The sequence below is a fragment of the Centruroides sculpturatus genome, unplaced genomic scaffold (assembly GCF_000671375.1).
Source record: "Centruroides sculpturatus isolate CEXI.00-Female unplaced genomic scaffold, Cexi_2.0 scaffold16, whole genome shotgun sequence".
Classification (NCBI taxonomy): Eukaryota; Metazoa; Arthropoda; class Arachnida; order Scorpiones; family Buthidae; genus Centruroides; species Centruroides sculpturatus.
The window spans coordinates 1,533,777-1,553,259 of NW_019384548.1; the positions used below are offsets into that span (position 1 = coordinate 1,533,777).

At 32.1% G+C, this 19,483-nt stretch overlaps 1 protein-coding gene across 1 annotated transcript in view; it reads right to left on the reverse strand.

Annotated features, from left to right (window-relative positions):
• The window catches only part of LOC111623566 (ATP-dependent RNA helicase DDX1-like), a 159,493-nt gene that overhangs the window by 98,125 nt on the left and 41,885 nt on the right, over window positions 1–19,483 (reverse strand). Inside the window, exons 9-14 of the mRNA XM_023366181.1 lie at window positions 16,543–16,619; window positions 16,418–16,471; window positions 14,081–14,141; window positions 5,017–5,093; window positions 4,892–4,945; window positions 2,555–2,615 (exon numbers count right to left, since the gene is read on the reverse strand). Of these exons, the coding sequence (XP_023221949.1) occupies window positions 2,555–2,615; window positions 4,892–4,945; window positions 5,017–5,093; window positions 14,081–14,141; window positions 16,418–16,471; window positions 16,543–16,619 (384 nt within the window). The remainder of the gene's footprint in view (window positions 1–2,554; window positions 2,616–4,891; window positions 4,946–5,016; window positions 5,094–14,080; window positions 14,142–16,417; window positions 16,472–16,542; window positions 16,620–19,483) is intronic.

The window sequence follows — 19,483 nt, forward strand, 5'->3', positions numbered from 1 at the left end:
GAAAATTTGAACTAATTGTTCATTAATTATTTGTGGATAATCCACATTGTATGTGGAAACCCATTGTAATTTTGAAACTCCGAATAAGATTATTATTATCTTACATGATTTTCTGCAATCTTTCAATGAGTTTCCTTTTCAAAGTTGGGTTTATATTCAATCTAGCTAATATCTGGTCAGATTCAGACATGAAATAGATCTGTAAAAATTTAGGAATGTCTTCTGGATCAGGAAGTAAACTGCCAATCAAATGATAAACTTGATACTAGATTTTAAATGTAGTCACGAAATTCCCTCCTCTTATTTCTTTGGCTTCAAATGATGTCATTTGAAATAATGTGTTGTACTGTCTAGAATTGTCTAAGAAATGTATAGAAAGTGAATCTGTTCCTAAAATCAAATTTTTAATGAAATCAGGACATTCCTCAAGTTGTTCAAGAACAATTTTCCCTGCAGCACAGCAAAGTCCAGGAGTTTCATCATCCCATTTTTTGCCAAAACAATGATCAGATATTTTGATCATTTTACCTCTTTCATATCCAAATAGTCATTTTCAGGATGATAATCAAAAGCTGATTTGAAACCAAAAAATTCCTCGCTATACACATTCGATTCTGAGCCAAACGAATTCGTTGCTCTTCCAGTCTTTGAGACTGCTCTGCTGTAGATTCACGTTGTCTTCAATTATGAACAATTATAGCTCTAGAACTTTTTCTTCCTATTCATGCTCTCTCAGCTCTCAGCATTATTTATCAATCAATCTCAAAAATATTCCCTTGAGATAAATCCAATAACTATTTTGAATATTTCATACAATTACCTGCAGAAGTTAATGGTAACAATTCAAAAACCCACCATAAGTTCACATACTGCCATCTAGTGTGATGACGTCACCTTTTTAACTCCTTGAAGATTTTGCTAATTAAAATGTCAGTTCTTCAAATATAATAGTAAATGTCAATAATAGACTTTTCTTATAGTCAGAAAGTACTAATTCATGTGTAGCCATCTAGTGAAGGGAGAGAGAAATAGAGAGACAAAAATCCATTGCAGTTTTATTTAGTTAATAAAAAATCTGTAGGTTTGATTAGTGATAAACATTCCAGGGATCATAAAGATGCTACAGTTAAAAATTGGTAACGATTGGTTCAGTAGTTTTCACGGTTATTGGTGACAAATGAAAAATACGTTGCCTCTTTATATAGTAAGTGTATATATATATATAAACACTATATAACAGTTTTGTTTATAAACTATAAGGGGTGTTCAATAAAGAACCAGCCAAATGCAATAGCATGAAATAGAAACAATTTATTTCAACAAGAATTGCCCTGATTGTTAAGGCACTTATCCCATTGTGGCACCAGCTGAGTTACACACTGTTAGAAGACAGTAGCAGGACACTGGTGGAGCCAACGTCAAAAAGCATCTTTTTTTCTTTCTTTGCACTTCAGTGTCTGAAGAAAATCATCTGCCTTTAAGTGCCCTTTTGAGTTCCCCAAAAAACGTGACAGGTCAGGACTATAGGGAGGGTGCTTGACTAACTCCCAACGAAACTGCTGTAGCAGGTCCTTTGTCATGTTGGTTGTGTGAGGATGTGCAGTATTATGCAGCAAGATGACCCAATTCTTCAGTTTTCTTGGATGCCTGCATTGAATTTAAACTGAACAAGCAGCAACACCTAATGGTCAAAAAATAGGGTGATCATCATCTTCCCTGCTGATAGTCGCGCACTCTTGCTCCTTTTGGGTGGAGGTGAATGCGGGTGTTTCCACTGAATGCCAGCAGGCCTCAGCTTCAGATCGTAACAGAAACAGAATGTCTCACCTCCCATCACAATGTGAAGAAGAAAACCATTACCATGCAAAGTAAAATGCATCTGATGTTCCAATGACAAGCTCATCTAGTTGCTGGTCTGATCTTTAGTGGTTGAATGTGACACCCATTGTGCACACACCTTTCTGAAATGCAACATTTTGTGCACAACACTGTACCAACACTCAGATCTATTGCAGTTGCAATGTCATGGACCATCATCCGTCTGCACCATTTGCACATTCTGCGGTGAGACTGATGCTGCAGACATACTGGTCATTGGTCATCCTTAAAGCTTGAATGACCTTCCCGAAATTTTTTGGCTCACATCTTCACCTGGGCAAGGCTGGCTTAGAACGTACGGACCATACACATGATGCATTTGTTGATGAATTACAGTGGGTCCGCAACCTTCTGCAACAAGGAACCTGATTACTCTACATTGTTCAACTTTGGAGGATTCCATCTTCCAACAAAATCACTCAAACAAATGACTGAGGGTGTTTGCCTTATATGGGGATGTCACTTTGGTGCACTGCACATTCACATGCAAATTTTCCACTTAGAGCTGTGCTCATGGTTATTTATTGAACACCCTTTATAAATAAATTAAAAGCCTACCTAGTCAAGAAGTGCTTATTTTAGGAAACCAAAGTAAATATTTTATTACAACTGAAATAAGAATCTCTCTTTACTAATTATCATGTTGCTAAGTTCTCATTCAAGTTTAAAAATTTACCTGTTACAGTGGAATTTACTACATAATCTTTAGGTGCTTGAGAAAGACCAATATATCCAGCCTACAATAAGTAACATAAAATTTAATTATTTAATCAAAAACAAAAAATAACCAATTGTATAATTTAATCTATAATACTATGACAAATCTTACAACTGTACAATTAACAATGAAATTAATCTGTAGTTTCTTTTTAATGATACAATTTATTGAAGACTAATATAGCTATAATCATTACATATTATCTAACTATAAACAAACTAGAATGAATTTCATTTAATACTATTTTGTTAAGTAAATACATATACAAAAATTAAGTTATTTCACATATATTTTTATTGTATTATAATGGTTATCATGTAATTCAAATTTTCAACAAAACAGCACAAACATTTGAATTTTGTTAGATAATGTAGAATAATAATTTTTTAAATTTGGCATTAAAATTTTTAGGTTTCTTTTTATAGATGTGGACAAATAAAAAGTAAATTATAGACTGATATCATAACATGTAAAGATTTTATATGCACAAAAATTTGATGATAGTATAAAACTATCATTTAATATAATAAATGGATACACACAGATTGTTATGAATTAATAATATATAAAATAATAGGCCTGTTTTGCAATCATGTCCATAATATGTATATGATACAGTGTGTATTAAATTCCTTTTATATTCCAATGTAAATTGTATTTGTTTTCAAAACAGTTTAATACTTAATGATATTTAGCCATCGCTGTGTGTTAATAAAAATTATTTTAAATTAGTGACATTGATTGGATATGTGCAAGAGAGATATTTAGGAAAAAACTTATGTAATTAAAACTTTTAATTAAAAAATTTACTTTAAAAAATTAAGAAAGCAAATTTTAAAAGATAAAGTAGAATTGCACTGTAACATAACTGGACGTATTCCATCATCATCATCTGAATAGGAATCATTTTTGTCTTGAACAACTATAATTATGAAACTAATTAATAAATACATAACTATTCTCAAAATACATACAGATTTCAACAAACTTTTAAATCAAAATATGCTGTAAATACTTTAATCAATTAAATATTCAAAGTGACAGAGAAATAATGGCAGTGCTTCTGATTTGCTAAAGTGCAATGTTAGACTAGCACGATTGGTAAAATATAGATCATATGTCCTAGATAAGTGCACAATTACAATAAGAAAAACATTACACAAAAAAATTTGTAACAGTTCAAATTTGTAATATCAAATATCTGACAAAAGCAAGCAATATTAGTTCAAAATAGATAATGTAAAATTGTGAGATGCTGCTGACCTCAGTTGCTACTATGAGAAAAGAGTTGCATTAGAATTCGAGTATCACTTTTCTAAAAACAACAATGACAACTGGACACTCATACACAATATATATATTCCAGTGTTAACATGACTAATTGTCACGTAAATGACTTAGAATCATTCAGGTCTGGTCATCCAAGTGATTGGCTACACTGGAGCCAAAGGTAGAGAATCAGGAAGTTCAGGAAGGAGAGCCTGAAGTTCCTAATGATGTGTGCAAATAGAGTTCACAAAGATCTATGAAAGTGAGTGGGAGCTCCAATGGATTATAAATAGTAGTAGTGAAGGCTCTTTTAACAGTTTGGACAAGAGGCTTGACATTTAAGTTTCTGACAAAGAATGGGAAAGAAAGTGCCTGGTGGTAATGCACAAAACCAAACAAAAAAGGATTTAGTGAGAGATAAATCAACCACAAAACAAACCACTAAACAATAATTGTAAGATAAGGTACAATTTATAATTCACTCTCTTGTTTCACAAACTGGTAATTGAGTAACCAAATGTATAAATCTTAGCTTCAATAAATGGAGCTATTTTTTCTTGTAACCTGTTAAGCATTGACACTTTCCATCTGGATCCAATCTGGCAAAAAATCTTCCAAAAACACATGTCAGAAATTAAAATGAGGAATCATAGACTGACCACTGTTCAAGCCAAGGACACTTTGTCATCACTGTGATAGACAACAGCAGCCTCAAAAAAGTACTGTTGGAAATTCATCTAATTTTTAAAAGTCATGATTTCTTCCAATAAAAAATAATCATCATTATTCCTTTAGAAATTTATATGTAACAAAACATTATAATTCACCAACAAATTCTTCAATAAACAACCAAGATTTTAAATTATTCCTTAAAATAAAAACTGATGTGATAAATGAAACTGAATCACTAGCTGAATCATTACCCAATTGTATAAATTAGATTAGTTTTTTAAAATGACTGAAACAATAAACAAAATTTAAATTATGAATATGTAACAAATTATTTCTATAATATATAAAACTTACTTCTGGTTTATATTTAAAAGCACTATCACCAAAATTAAATTCCATTTCTGCATTCTGGAAAGAGACAGAAAAATTTACTTTTGAAGTGATAAATCCATTCATTATACTTATAAACAACAACTTACTTTTAAAACAACAGCAGCAAAAAATGCACTTCTTCGTAAATTTTGTGGAATTTTAAAAGCTTCTCCAAAATCATTACCTAAAAATAAAACGGGGAAAACACAATGATATAAAATTATTTTTTAAAAATGCAGGAAAACATGAATACAACTTAATATTAAAAAAAATTCTAAGAAAAAATCTGACGTCATTTTTTTATTTAAAGCTTTAATTACATTTAAGATTGATTATCATATTCAAATCAAGGATTATTTCAGAAATGTAATACAAACACAGAATCATTGGCCTAGTTTTGCTAAACTCCTGGACATATTATTGAACACTACTTACAAGGACAAGATCAGACATTTGGGTCTTTGATTCAAACTGAACTTGGTGAGTGTATAACCCTTAACACAAACAGATCTGTTAAAATAATAGAGCCCACTTCTCAAGCATTTCCAAAAAACAAGACCTTGAAAAATTGAGTGTTTAGCTTAGAGGCTTTGGAAGTTTCACATTTTCTTGGAGTAGCAATAGCTGAGTGGACAAGACAGTATGTAACAATTTTTCTGGACTGACACAATTTTAATGTTCTTTTTAAATGTGTAACAAAATCATTTAATTTCTTTTTACTGTATCATTATTATTATTACTGTTATTATTCCTTAAGTTAAAGCTTATAAAACAAATTAAAGTAGAATTAAAAATACATATAATGTCATCACGAGTGAATAAGCTTTAGATGTTACTGTGCATGGACAAAAAAGACAAGTCTGTATTGAAAATATGTAGCATAGCCATGTAAGGAACCAAGTCCGAGCATTATTTTTATTTACTTTTATTTTTGCATTTTATTATATTTTTGTTTGGGGCTTATGTTTTGTTAGAACGAAGGTTTCCTCACCATTCACCTTAGAAACTTAAAAATAGAAGAGAAACCAACTCACCAACGAGAGAAAAGTGCCGTAGAAAAAAAACTCGCGCACACTTGCGCTTCCGAGCGGAAAAAAGTAAGTCCACACCAGGAAAAGGGGGGAGACCCCACAAGCACAACTTAGGGACTCGCTAAACCTTAAAAGAATAAAACATCCCGTAAATTGTCAAAAAGAATAATGTAAAAGGTTAGCGAGTATTGTTGGAAAATAGGCTGCCAGACAAATAGAGAAAGTTTATTGTTAGCGAATAAGTATGTAAATGAGGGGAGTGATCGCAGTCAGAATTGTGACGTCACCTCACAGTATAAAAACCGAACCTCAAGTGAAGATGGACGAAGTGAGCTTCTGTTAGCAACGAGCTTGGTGAGCTTCGTAGCAGTAAACGAAAGAGAGGTGTCTGATAGGATAAAAGTAGTTCCAAGGCGATTTTGAAGTTATTCGATTTGTGGATCGATGAATAGAGANAAGGCATACACACAAAATACAGAATAATAATAAATCATTACTTTTTAATTATTAGTTTATGGAACTTATTACATCTTGTTTGTTTAATTGCATTGATATTGTTTCTAATTATATTAATTACAGATAATGATAATGAATTTCACAAAAATTATATATATCTGCTTTAACACATCAATTTATTGTAGAATATTCTGCAATTCACATTAGACGTAAAAAAAACTGCAAGGCATACACACAAAATACAGAATAATAATAAATCATTACTTTTTAATTATTAGTTTATGGAACTTATTACATCTTGTTTGTTTAATTGCATTGATATTGTTTCTAATTATATTAATTACAGATAATGATAATGAATTTCACAAAAAATAATTTATATCTAACTTAATATTTCACTGCAGTGTAGGTGCTAAATAGCACCTATGGTACAGTTAAATAAAAAAAATTCAAAAAATAATTTAAAGGATTAGATAATATTTTTAGACAATGCTCTAGAACAGGAGTTCAGTGGGAGTCGTGACTGTTACCTGATGTGTTTGTGATCAGCTCTGTTTTTTATCGCTCCATCTGCCGATAAATAAATAGGCAGTCCTACTTATTTGTAGCGAGTGTTTTATATATCGTTTAATTACTGTTGTAAAGTGCTATTGAACAACATATAATTGGTTCGAATCAGTAAATTTTTAAAATTGTTATGTCCAACTTCTGCACCATGTTTTCGGTCCCCATTCTTTTTGACCTTTGTATGGTTTTTGGTGCAACAGTTGTTGTGAGCAGTTATAATATGTATCGTGACATGTTGCTCGTTATTAATTTCATAGTGTAACTTGTTTTTGTTTGTGAGTTATAGATCTTATAACAGGTGTTAGCTTTGCTGGTTCTTCCGGTTGGATCAGAATTACCCTTGAATGATCGACAGATCATCCTTAATTGTATGCTGACTCCAATTTGCAGCTTTATATCCCAACTAGCAGACCCTGCCATGTGTTGTTGTGGCTCAAAATGTATCTATTATAAATGTATAACACATCCCCCGTGGGGGGGGGGGGAATTTTTTGAAAAATTTCTTCTTAGTGTACATTCTCTTGACATACCCTATTAAAACGCAATCAAACACGCAAAAACCCGCATCTAAAATAATATAATAGAAGCCAAGTTCTTCATGGTAAGTCTTAATTCTGTCTCTCTCCCCTGCAGGGGAATATCGAAAAATCCCTTCTTAGTGTGCATTCTGTTGACGTACCCTATTAAAACGCAATCAAAAACGCAAAAACCTGCATCTAAAATAGTATAAACAGAAGCAGAGTTCTTTACTGTAAGCCTTAATCCTAACCATCTCCCTTCAGTGGGGGGAATTTCGACACGTATATTACAGTATATAAAAACACGTGTGTATTCGAATGCAGCGTTATGTCAAAATTTCGAAGGAATCGGTAGGAACAAACGAACATTACATTTTTATTTATATAGATAGATAGAAGATGATCCGCTTTAGTTCATTTTCACAGAAAAGCATAATGCCTCACAGAAAAGCAAACTTAGGGTGTCGTACTCGTAGCGCCATCTGTTGGACAAAAAAGCCTTAACCATAGATGATATCATTTAATTTATATGAATGTTTAACGGAATAATATACAGCCTATGTCCACCCTGAGGTTCCATTCTAAATATTGGTGAAAGAATTTTTGAAATCGGATGAATAGTTTCGGAGATTACCTGATGCAAACAAACTTACATACATACATACATACATACATACATACATACATACAAACATTACCTCTTTATAATATTAGTATAGATTTGTTAGTGAGATATTGCATTCTGAATTACTGTGTGAACAAAGGTCATTGTTGTCTGGACAATGTGGTTATAAACTGGTTTACTCCATTTTACCCTAATACAGTGTTACTCCTGTCAACTCTAATCTGGTTGCATTTTTGTCAGTTTTTGATTGTGATTTCGGTTTTTGTTGTACCTTTGGGTTTGTAGGATTATTTATACTTTTTGTTTATTGGTTCACTTTACTGTTGCCCACCATGTCTTCTTGCAGACTAGGCCTTCCAGAAAAGGACATTATAGCGATGATTTCCAACAGACTGGATATAATAATGAAAGCACTTCCTGCCAACATGTATTGATCTGTCCCTAAGTAACACCGAAAAACATAAGGCAAGTGACTATGGACATGTATGTGGTGGTTAATAGCCTTTACAGCATTGTCCTGACCTGAGAACACAACTTTCAACCACGTGCAGCTATGCAAATGTCACTAAAAATAGACTTACTAAAGTAAGTAATGCAACTAGCATAATAGCTGAATTGATAGCAGTGGGGAGACCTGGAAGAGAACAGCAGGAACTAATCCTGAAACCGATGGCATCTGCCAGTGGTGAGCATATGTGCCCAGAGGAGGTCATGAATGACCTCCAAGAAAAAAATTGACCCCACATCTCTAAATATAGAAGTGAGAAATGTTAGAATGTTCTCACCAACAAATAGTGGGAATGTTAAAATCAAAGTTAACACAGAAAAGGAACTTAATACAGTAGCTTAAGAGAGGCAACTGAGACATTGCCTAAAGTGAACAGAAAAGTCCAGATTTCCAAACTTAGAAAGAAGAACCCTAGATTAATCATATTAAACGTTCCCAAGGATGAGGACAGAAATGAAATGATACGAAAAATTTATGAACAAAATGCAGAATTAAAGGAAAAATTCTGTGCAGAGGCTTTCATGCTTGAAATGTCAATTACTCATGCTATAAATGCCAAACGGAAAGAGGATTTTAGACACATCACAGTGAGTGTGACCCCAGCACTATGAAACACATTGATAAACATCAAAAGAATTTGTTATGAGTGGGGAACCTTACTGGTTGATGATAACATCCCAGTTCTGAAGTGTTATGAGTGTACAAGTTTTGGGCATAAGGCAGCTGAATGTGACTCACAGGAAAGATGCAGTAAAAGACACAAATACAAAGAGTGCTCATATAAAAAGGAAGAGCCCAATTGCACCAACTGTACTAGGGTGAACAAAGCGATACAGGAGGGTAGGAAACAGTACAGTGCATAATGCAAATGCTGCCTTGTGCCGTTCTGCAAAATTATAAAAAATTGATGGTAAAGCCGATGATCTATGAATAACATTGACATATGAATAAAGCCGATGATCTATGAATAACTATGATGTCATTTTCACTGCCCCCTCACCACAAAGACCAACTCTAACTGTACAAATATACACATCAATCAAAACCTGACATCTTAAGCAAATATACCTACAACTGCCGTAAACGATCGGGCTAAATTTTGGATATATGATTATAGATTAGAAATGAATTTGGCACTAGAGTGAAGCATTAGACACCATCTCTTATTAAAATTAATAATTATAATATTTGATTAATTAATTTAGATTAAACGGGAAGAAAAGAATCAGCCCGAAGTGGGATTCTTTTCTTCCAGTTTAATTCCCGCTTACCATGCAAACGTGCTGCCAGTTACGCTACCCAAACCTTCAATCCGATCTTCTCCTCCAGCATATATAAGTTAAGATATAACCATTGACATTATTACGGTGCCGACTGGGGACACAATTGCACCCTCAGCCAGAAACATCCACTCAAGGCACTCAGTTGGCCATCGCAACCCTGGCAAGGTATAGATATATAAATATACACATCAATCGAAACCTAATGTGTATATTTATATATCTATACCTTGCCCACACTGACCTACACCTGCAGGAAATTTCTAACATGAAAATAAACCTTTGAATAATCTGCATCTTTGAAGTGACTAATGAAGCATTTCCAAATATGCAGTTTAGAAGATACCATCTCAAATATTAAAACATTATTTTCTCTGTTTCATTTTCAATAGCAGTTCATTATAGAAGTAATTATAAAATAAATCAAATGGAAAAACAGAATACAGGAGTACTGAGAGGAAACCTCCCAAATTTTGTAAGTGTTGAATACACAAATGATATGCCAAACAAAAATTTTTAAATTAATATAATTTTTTCAATTAATATACTGTATTTATTCGCTTATAAGATGAGGTTTTTATTCATTTATCACAGCTTCAAATTCCTAGGTTGTCCTATATGCGCAGGCAAAAGATTCTTTGCGTTTTTGCAAGTAATTTTTGTGAACCATCTATTTGCATTTTTTACTGGATGCTTACCATCTCGTATTTAAAAACGTAAGTATTTTATCTGGGTCGTTTGAATCATTCTTGTATATTGTCAGGAGTAAAGATTATAGCAATAGGAAAAGCAAAGGTTTTGAATTCAATTCCAGATTGAAATTCCAAAATCACACAGGAGCACAATATAGGTTCCCGATTGTCCAGCTTTACATGAACAAATTATGTTGTCAATTTTACAAGATTTTTCCTTAAAGTTTAAAATGCCAGTAATTTTTGCAGGACAATGTGTGCATTTACGTTCATTTGATATTTTACTTGTAATTAAATGAAACAAAATTAGAATTGTATTAATAAATCTAATTTTCTTTATTTTGATCTTTAAAGTCACACCTTCTCCTATATGCAAGGTCGTCTTATATGCGAGTAAATATGGTAATTGGAAACAATATCAATGCAATTAAACAAACAAAATGTAATTAAGTTCCATAAACAGTAATTAAAAAAGTAATGATTTTTTTTATAAATGTGTGGTGAAATCTAAATAAAGGATAAATATTCTACAATCAAAAGAGCACTAACACTAAAAATAACTTTTTTATGACATCTAACAGATGGTTAAATATTTTTTGAGATATTACTAAAAGTTCCCATCATGAAATTGTATTAAACAGAAAACTCTATTCTGTTATACATAATGGAAACTGATGATGGGAGCTAATATCCCAAAAAACATTTAATCCAAGAATAAAACAATCTGTTACACTTCATAAAAAATTTTATTTCTTGCATTAGTGCTCTTTTGATTACATGATGAGTCAGACATTGTAAAAAAAACTATAAGTATAATTTGTTTGTAGAATATAGTACTATAATAAAGATCAAAATAAAATTAGCAATAAGAAATCATTTTCATTATTAAACTATATCCCCCATTGTGGCCTCGCCCACTCTTATATACATATAGAACTTTGAAAATTTGAACTAATTGTTCATTAATTATTTGTGGATAATCCACATTGTATGTGGAAACCCATTGTAATTTTGAAACTCCGAATAAGATTATTATTATCTTGCATGATTTTCTGCAATCTTTCAATGAGTTTCCTTTTCAAAGTTGGGTTTATATTCAATCTAGCTAATATCTGGTCAGATTCAGACATGAAATAGATCTGTAAAAATTTAGGAATGTCTTCTGGATCAGGAAGTAAACTGCCAATCAAATGATAAACTTGATACTAGATTTTAAATGTAGTCACGAAATTCCCTCCTCTTATTTCTTTGGCTTCAAATGATGTCATTTGAAATAATGTGTTGTACTGTCTAGAATTGTCTAAGAAATGTATAGAAAGTGAATCTGTTCCTAAAATCAAATTTTTAATGAAATCAGGACATTCCTCAAGTTGTTCAAGAACAATTTTCCCTGCAGCACAGCAAAGTCCAGGAGTTTCATCATCCCATTTTTTGCCAAAACAATGATCAGATATTTTGATCATTTTACCTCTTTCATATCCAAATAGTCATTTTCAGGATGATAATCAAAAGCTGATTTGAAACCAAAAAATTCCTCGCTATACACATTCGATTCTGAGCCAAACGAATTCGTTGCTCTTCCAGTCTTTGAGACTGCTCTGCTGTAGATTCACGTTGTCTTCAATTATGAACAATTATAGCTCTAGAACTTTTTCTTCCTATTCATGCTCTCTCAGCTCTCAGCATTATTTATCAATCAATCTCAAAAATATTCCCTTGAGATAAATCCAATAACTATTTTGAATATTTCATACAATTACCTGCAGAAGTTAATGGTAACAATTCAAAAACCCACCATAAGTTCACATACTGCCATCTAGTGTGATGACGTCACCTTTTTAACTCCTTGAAGATTTTGCTAATTAAAATGTCAGTTCTTCAAATATAATAGTAAATGTCAATAATAGACTTTTCTTATAGTCAGAAAGTACTAATTCATGTGTAGCCATCTAGTGAAGGGAGAGAGAAATAGAGAGACAAAAATCCATTGCAGTTTTATTTAGTTAATAAAAAATCTGTAGGTTTGATTAGTGATAAACATTCCAGGGATCATAAAGATGCTACAGTTAAAAATTGGTAACGATTGGTTCAGTAGTTTTCACGGTTATTGGTGACAAATGAAAAATACGTTGCCTCTTTATATAGTAAGTGTATATATATATATAAACACTATATAACAGTTTTGTTTATAAACTATAAGGGGTGTTCAATAAAGAACCAGCCAAATGCAATAGCATGAAATAGAAACAATTTATTTCAACAAGAATTGCCCTGATTGTTAAGGCACTTATCCCATTGTGGCACCAGCTGAGTTACACACTGTTAGAAGACAGTAGCAGGACACTGGTGGAGCCAACGTCAAAAAGCATCTTTTTTTCTTTCTTTGCACTTCAGTGTCTGAAGAAAATCATCTGCCTTTAAGTGCCCTTTTGAGTTCCCCAAAAAACGTGACAGGTCAGGACTATAGGGAGGGTGCTTGACTAACTCCCAACGAAACTGCTGTAGCAGGTCCTTTGTCATGTTGGTTGTGTGAGGATGTGCAGTATTATGCAGCAAGATGACCCAATTCTTCAGTTTTCTTGGATGCCTGCATTGAATTTAAACTTAACAAGCAGCAACACCTGATGGTCAAAAATTAGGGTGATCATCATCTTCCCTGCTGATAGTCGCGCACTCTTGCTCCTTTTTGGTGGAGGTGAATGCGGGTGTTTCCACTGAATGTCGGCAGGCCTCAGCTTCAGATCGTAACAGAAACAGAATGTCTCATCTCCCATCACAATGTGAAGAAGAAAACCATTACCATGCAAAGTAAAATGCATCTGATGTTCCAATGACAAGCTCATCTAGTTGCTGGTCTGATCTTTAGTGGTTGAATGTGACACCCATTGTGCACACACCTTTCTGAAATGCAACATTTTGTGCACAACACTGTACCAACACTCAGATCTATTGCAGTTGCAATGTCATGGACCATCATCCGTCTGCACCATTTGCACATTCTGCGGTGAGACTGATGCTGCAGACATACTGGTCATTGGTCATCCTTAAAGCTTGAATGACTTTCCTGAAATTTTTTGGCCCACATCTTCACCTGAGTAAGGCTGGCTTAGGGCGTATGGACCATACACTTGATGCATTTGCCGATGAATTACAATGGGTCCGCAACCTTCTGCAACAAGGAACCTGATTACTCCACACTGTTCAACTTTGGAGGCTTCCATCTTCCAACAAAATCACTCAAACAAATGACTGAGTGTGTTTGCCTTATAGGGGGATGTCACTTTGGTGCACTGCACATTCACATGCAAATTTTCCACTTAGAGCTGTGCTCATGGTTATTTATTGAACACCCTTTATAAATAAATTAAAAGCCTACCTAGTCAAGAAGTGCTTATTTTAGGAAACCAAAGTAAATATTTTATTACAACTGAAATAAGTATCTCTTTTTACTAATTATCATGATGCTAAGTTCTCATTCAAGTTTAAAAATTTACCTGTTACAGTGGAATTTACTACATAATCTTTAGGTGCTTGAGAAAGACCAATATATCCAGCCTACAATAAGTAACATAAAATTTAATTATTTAATCAAAAACAAAAAATAACCAATTGTATAATTTAATCTATAATACTATGACAAATCTTACAACTGTACAATTAACAATGAAATTAATCTGTAGTTTCTTTTTAATGATACAATTTATTGAAGACTAATATAGCTATAATCATTACATATTATCTAACTATAAACAAACTAGAATGAATTTCATTTAATACTATTTTGTTAAGTAAATACATATACAAAAATTAAGTTATTTCACATATATTTTTATTGTATTATAATGGTTATCATGTAATTCAAATTTTCAACAAAACAGCACAAACATTTGAATTTTGTTAGATAATGTAGAATAATAATTTTTTAAATTTGGCATTAAAATTTTTAGGTTTCTTTTTATAGATGTGGACAAATAAAAAGTAAATTATAGACTGATATCATAACATGTAAAGATTTTATATGCACAAAAATTTGATGATAGTATAAAACTATCATTTAATATAATAAATGGATACACACAGATTGTTATGAATTAATAATATATAAAATAATAGGCCTGTTTTGCAATCATGTCCATAATATGTATATGATACAGTGTGTATTAAATTCCTTTTATATTCCAATGTAAATTGTATTTGTTTTCAAAACAGTTTAATACTTAATGATATTTAGCCATCGCTGTGTGTTAATAAAAATTATTTTAAATTAGTGACATTGATTGGATATGTGCAAGAGAGATATTTAGGAAAAAACTTATGTAATTAAAACTTTTAATTAAAAAATTTACTTTAAAAAATTAAGAAAGCAAATTTTAAAAGATAAAGTAGAATTGCACTGTAACATAACTGGACGTATTCCATCATCATCATCTGAATAGGAATCATTTTTGTCTTGAACAACTATAATTATGAAACTAATTAATAAATACATAACTATTCTCAAAATACATACAGATTTCAACAAACTTTTAAATCAAAATATGCTGTAAATACTTTAATCAATTAAATATTCAAAGTGACAGAGAAATAATGGCAGTGCTTCTGATTTGCTAAAGTGCAATGTTAGACTAGCACGATTGGTAAAATATAGATCATATGTCCTAGATAAGTGCACAATTACAATAAGAAAAACATTACACAAAAAAATTTGTAACAGTTCAAATTTGTAATATCAAATATCTGACAAAAGCAAGCAATATTAGTTCAAAATAGATAATGTAAAATTGTGAGATGCTGCTGACCTCAGTTGCTACTATGAGAAAAGAGTTGCATTAGAATTCGAGTATCACTTTTCTAAAAACAACAATGACAACTGGACCCTCATACACAATATATATATTCCCGTGTTAACATGACTAATTGTCACGTAAATGACTTAGAATCATTCAGGTCTGGTCATCCAAGTGATTGGCTACACTGGAGCCAAAGGTAGAGAATCAGGAAGTTCAGGAAGGAGAGCCTGAAGTTCCTAATGATGTGTGCAAATAGAGTTCACAAAGATCTATGAAAGTGAGTGGGAGCTCCAATGGATTATAAATAGTAGTAGTGAAGGCTCTTTTAACAGTTTGGACAAGAGGCTTGACATTTAAGTTTCTGACAAAGAATGGGAAAGAAAGTGCCTGGTGGTAATGCACAAAACCAAACAAAAGGGGATTTAGTGAGAGATAAATCAACCACAAAACAAACCACTAAACAATAATTGTAAGATAAGGTACAATTTATAATTCACTCTCTTGTTTCACAAACTGGTAATTGAGTAACCAAATGTATAAATCTTAGCTTCAATAAATGGAGCTATTTTTTCTTGTAACCTGTTAAGCATTGACACTTTCCATCTGGATCCAATCTGGCAAAAAATCTTCCAAAAACACATGTCAGAAATTAAAATGAGGAATCATAGACTGACCACTGTTCAAGCCAAGGACACTTTGTCATCACTGTGATAGACAACAGCAGCCTCAAAAAAGTACTGTTGGAAATTCATCTAATTTTTAAAAGTCAAGATTTCTTCCAATAAAAAATAATCATCATTATTCCTTTAGAAATTTATATGTAACAAAACATTATAATTCACCAACAAATTCTTCAATAAACAACCAAGATTTTAAATTATTCCTTAAAATAAAAACTGATGTGATAAATGAAACTGAATCACTAGCTGAATCATTACCCAATTGTATAAATTAGATTAGTTTTTTAAAATGACTGAAACAATAAACAAAATTTAAATTATGAATATGTAACAAATTATTTCTATAATATATAAAACTTACTTCTGGTTTATATTTAAAAGCACTATCACCAAAATTAAATTCCATTTCTGCATTCTGGAAAGAGACAGAAAAATTTACTTTTGAAGTGATAAATCCATTCATTATACTTATAAACAACAACTTACTTTTAAAACAACAGCAGCAAAAAATGCACTTCTTCGTAAATTTTGTGGAATTTTAAAAGCTTCTCCAAAATCATTACCTAAAAATAAAACGGGGAAAACACAATGATATAAAATTATTTTTTAAAAATGCAGGAAAACATGAATACAACTTAATATTAAAAAAAATTCTAAGAAAAAATCTGACGTCATTTTTTTATTTAAAGCTTTAATTACATTTAAGATTGATTATCATATTCAAATCAAGGATTATTTCAGAAATGTAATACAAACACAGAATCATTGGCCTAGTTTTGCTAAACTCCTGGACATATTATTGAACACTACTTACAAGGAGAGGATCAGACATTTGGGTCTTTGATTCAAACAGAACTTGGTGAGTGTATAACCCTTAACACAAACAGATCTGTTAAAATAATAGAGCCCACTTCTCAAGCATTTCCAAAAAACAAGACCTTGAAAAATTGAGTGTTTAGCTTAGAGGCTTTGGAAGTTTCACATTTTCTTGGAGTAGCAATAGCTGAGTGGACAAGACAGTATGTAACAATTTTTCTGGACTGACACAATTTTAATGTTCTTTTTAAATGTGTAACAAAATCATTTAATTTCTTTTTACTGTATCATTATTATTATTACTGTTATTATTCCTTAAGTTAAAGCTTATAAAACAAATTAAAGTAGAATTAAAAATACATATAATGTCACCACGAGTGAATAAGCTTTAGATGTTACTGTGCATGGACAAAAAAGACAAGTCTGTATTGAAAATATGTAGCATAGCCATGTAAGGAACCAAGTCCGAGCATTATTTTTATTTACTTTTATTTTTGCATTTTATTATATTTTTGTTTGGGGCTTGTTTTGTTAGAACGAAGGTTTCCTCACCATTCACCTTAGAAACTTAAAAATAGAAGAGAAACCAACTCACCAACGAGAGAAAAGCGCCGTAGAAAAAAAACTCGCGCACACTTGCGCTTCCGAGCGGAAAAAAGTAAGTCCACATCAGGAAAAGGGGGGAGACCCCACAAGCACAACTTAGGGACTCGCTAAACCTTAAAGAATAAAAACATCCCGAAAATTGTCAAAAAGAATAATGTAAAAGGTTAGCGAGTATTGTCGGAAAATAGGCTGCCAGACAAATAGAAAAAGTTTATTGTTAGCAAATAAGTATGTAAATGAGGGGAGTGATCGCATTCAGAATTGTGACGTCACCTCACAGTATAAAGACCGAACCTCAAGTGAAGACGGACGAGGTGAGCTTCTGATAGCAACGAGCTTGGTGAGCTTCGTAGCAGTGAACGAGAGAGGTGTCCGATAGGATCAAATAGTTCCAAGGCGATTTTGAAGTTATTCGATTTGTGGATCGACGAATAGAGAAAGTCTTGAGAGTTGAGGAAATAGGTTCCTAGTATATTGAGGTGACGATTAGGATCTTTAATTCATAAGAATTATTGTATATAAGTTAAGTCTTTGAATTTTGTCGAATTCCAAAGGGGAATAGATTTAAGTTAGAAACTAGATTGATTTGAGTTTTGTCGGGTTGATTCTTATTGATTTTCATTGAATAAATTGTTGTTTGATTTTACTAAATTTTGTAAATAGTTTATTACTAGAAATTTATTAAATATTTGATTTGTTATTGACAAACTTGGTCATTATTTAATTTGGTGCACGCTTAAAGTCCAGGCCTGGCACACTAACGCGAATCCGCATAAAGTACCATTAGGGAATGGCTATTTCTGGCACACAGTCATGTTGATAATCGTTGGAAAAGTCAGAAAAATAATATAGTACTTTACAGCCATAGCATCTCTGCAGATTTAACCTTTTCATGTCATCAAATAAAATTTTTATTTCTTTATATTTATTTTCAGGCATGGTGTATTATTATATTTGAAGTTTAATAAACGTGAATGCATTAGGAAATGGTCCACAACAAAAAAAAAATATGCAGCTATGCTACCCTATTTTCATAAGAGACTTGTCTTTTTCATCCAAGCACAGTAATGTCTGAAGCTTATTCGCTCACAGTGACACAGATATACTTTTCATTTTAACTTTCTGCATCTGCTTTAATTTTGTAAGCTTTAAACATGAGATATAGTAATAACAGTAATAATAATACTAATGTACAACAACAGTAATAATAATACTAATGATAATAGTAAAATCATAAAATGACTTTGTTACACATTTAAAAAAACTAAAATTACATTGCTCCACTACCTACTGTCTCACCTACTTAGCTATTGCCATTCCAAGAAAACATGAAACTTCCAAGGTCTTGTAAGTTACATATTCAATTTTCAGAAACACTTTTCTGAAAAACAAGTGGAAAACAAGTGAAAAACAATAGGATTCAGAGCAGTGAATCCTATTATCTGCCAAGGAGCTGTTTGTGTTCACCAAGTTTCATTCAAATCAAAGACCAAACATCTGATCTTCTTGTTAGATGTGAGATGACTGAAGCAAGAATAACTCAAATGCAGCTAATAAGCATATTAATCACAATGTTTGAGAACTTTTTGAAACTTCTAATCTTTCCACAGGTTACTTGTAAAAAGCATGACCAAAAGTTCTTTGACCATTAGGAAAAGTTAGTTTGCTGACATGCACTATGAAGTTATGTCTAATTTATCACATCTGTACTGTAGCTTGGATTCTGTGCATCAGAATCCAAGCTACAGTACTTTATTCTGAGAAAATCTACCCACATGTGAAAACCTTGTATGGAAAGTACCATAGTCTGAGAAAGGTAGAGGAAATAAACATTTCTACAAAGACAATATCAATATTATTCATAATTGTAATAGCAGAACAGGAAAGAAACTCAGACGACTATCGGTCATAAAAAACCTGGACAGATGTTTAGTTGCAAAACCAAAAGCAGTGAATGATCAGACAGAATCAGCTTATTATGAGTCATTGTGTCCAGGAATCCTTG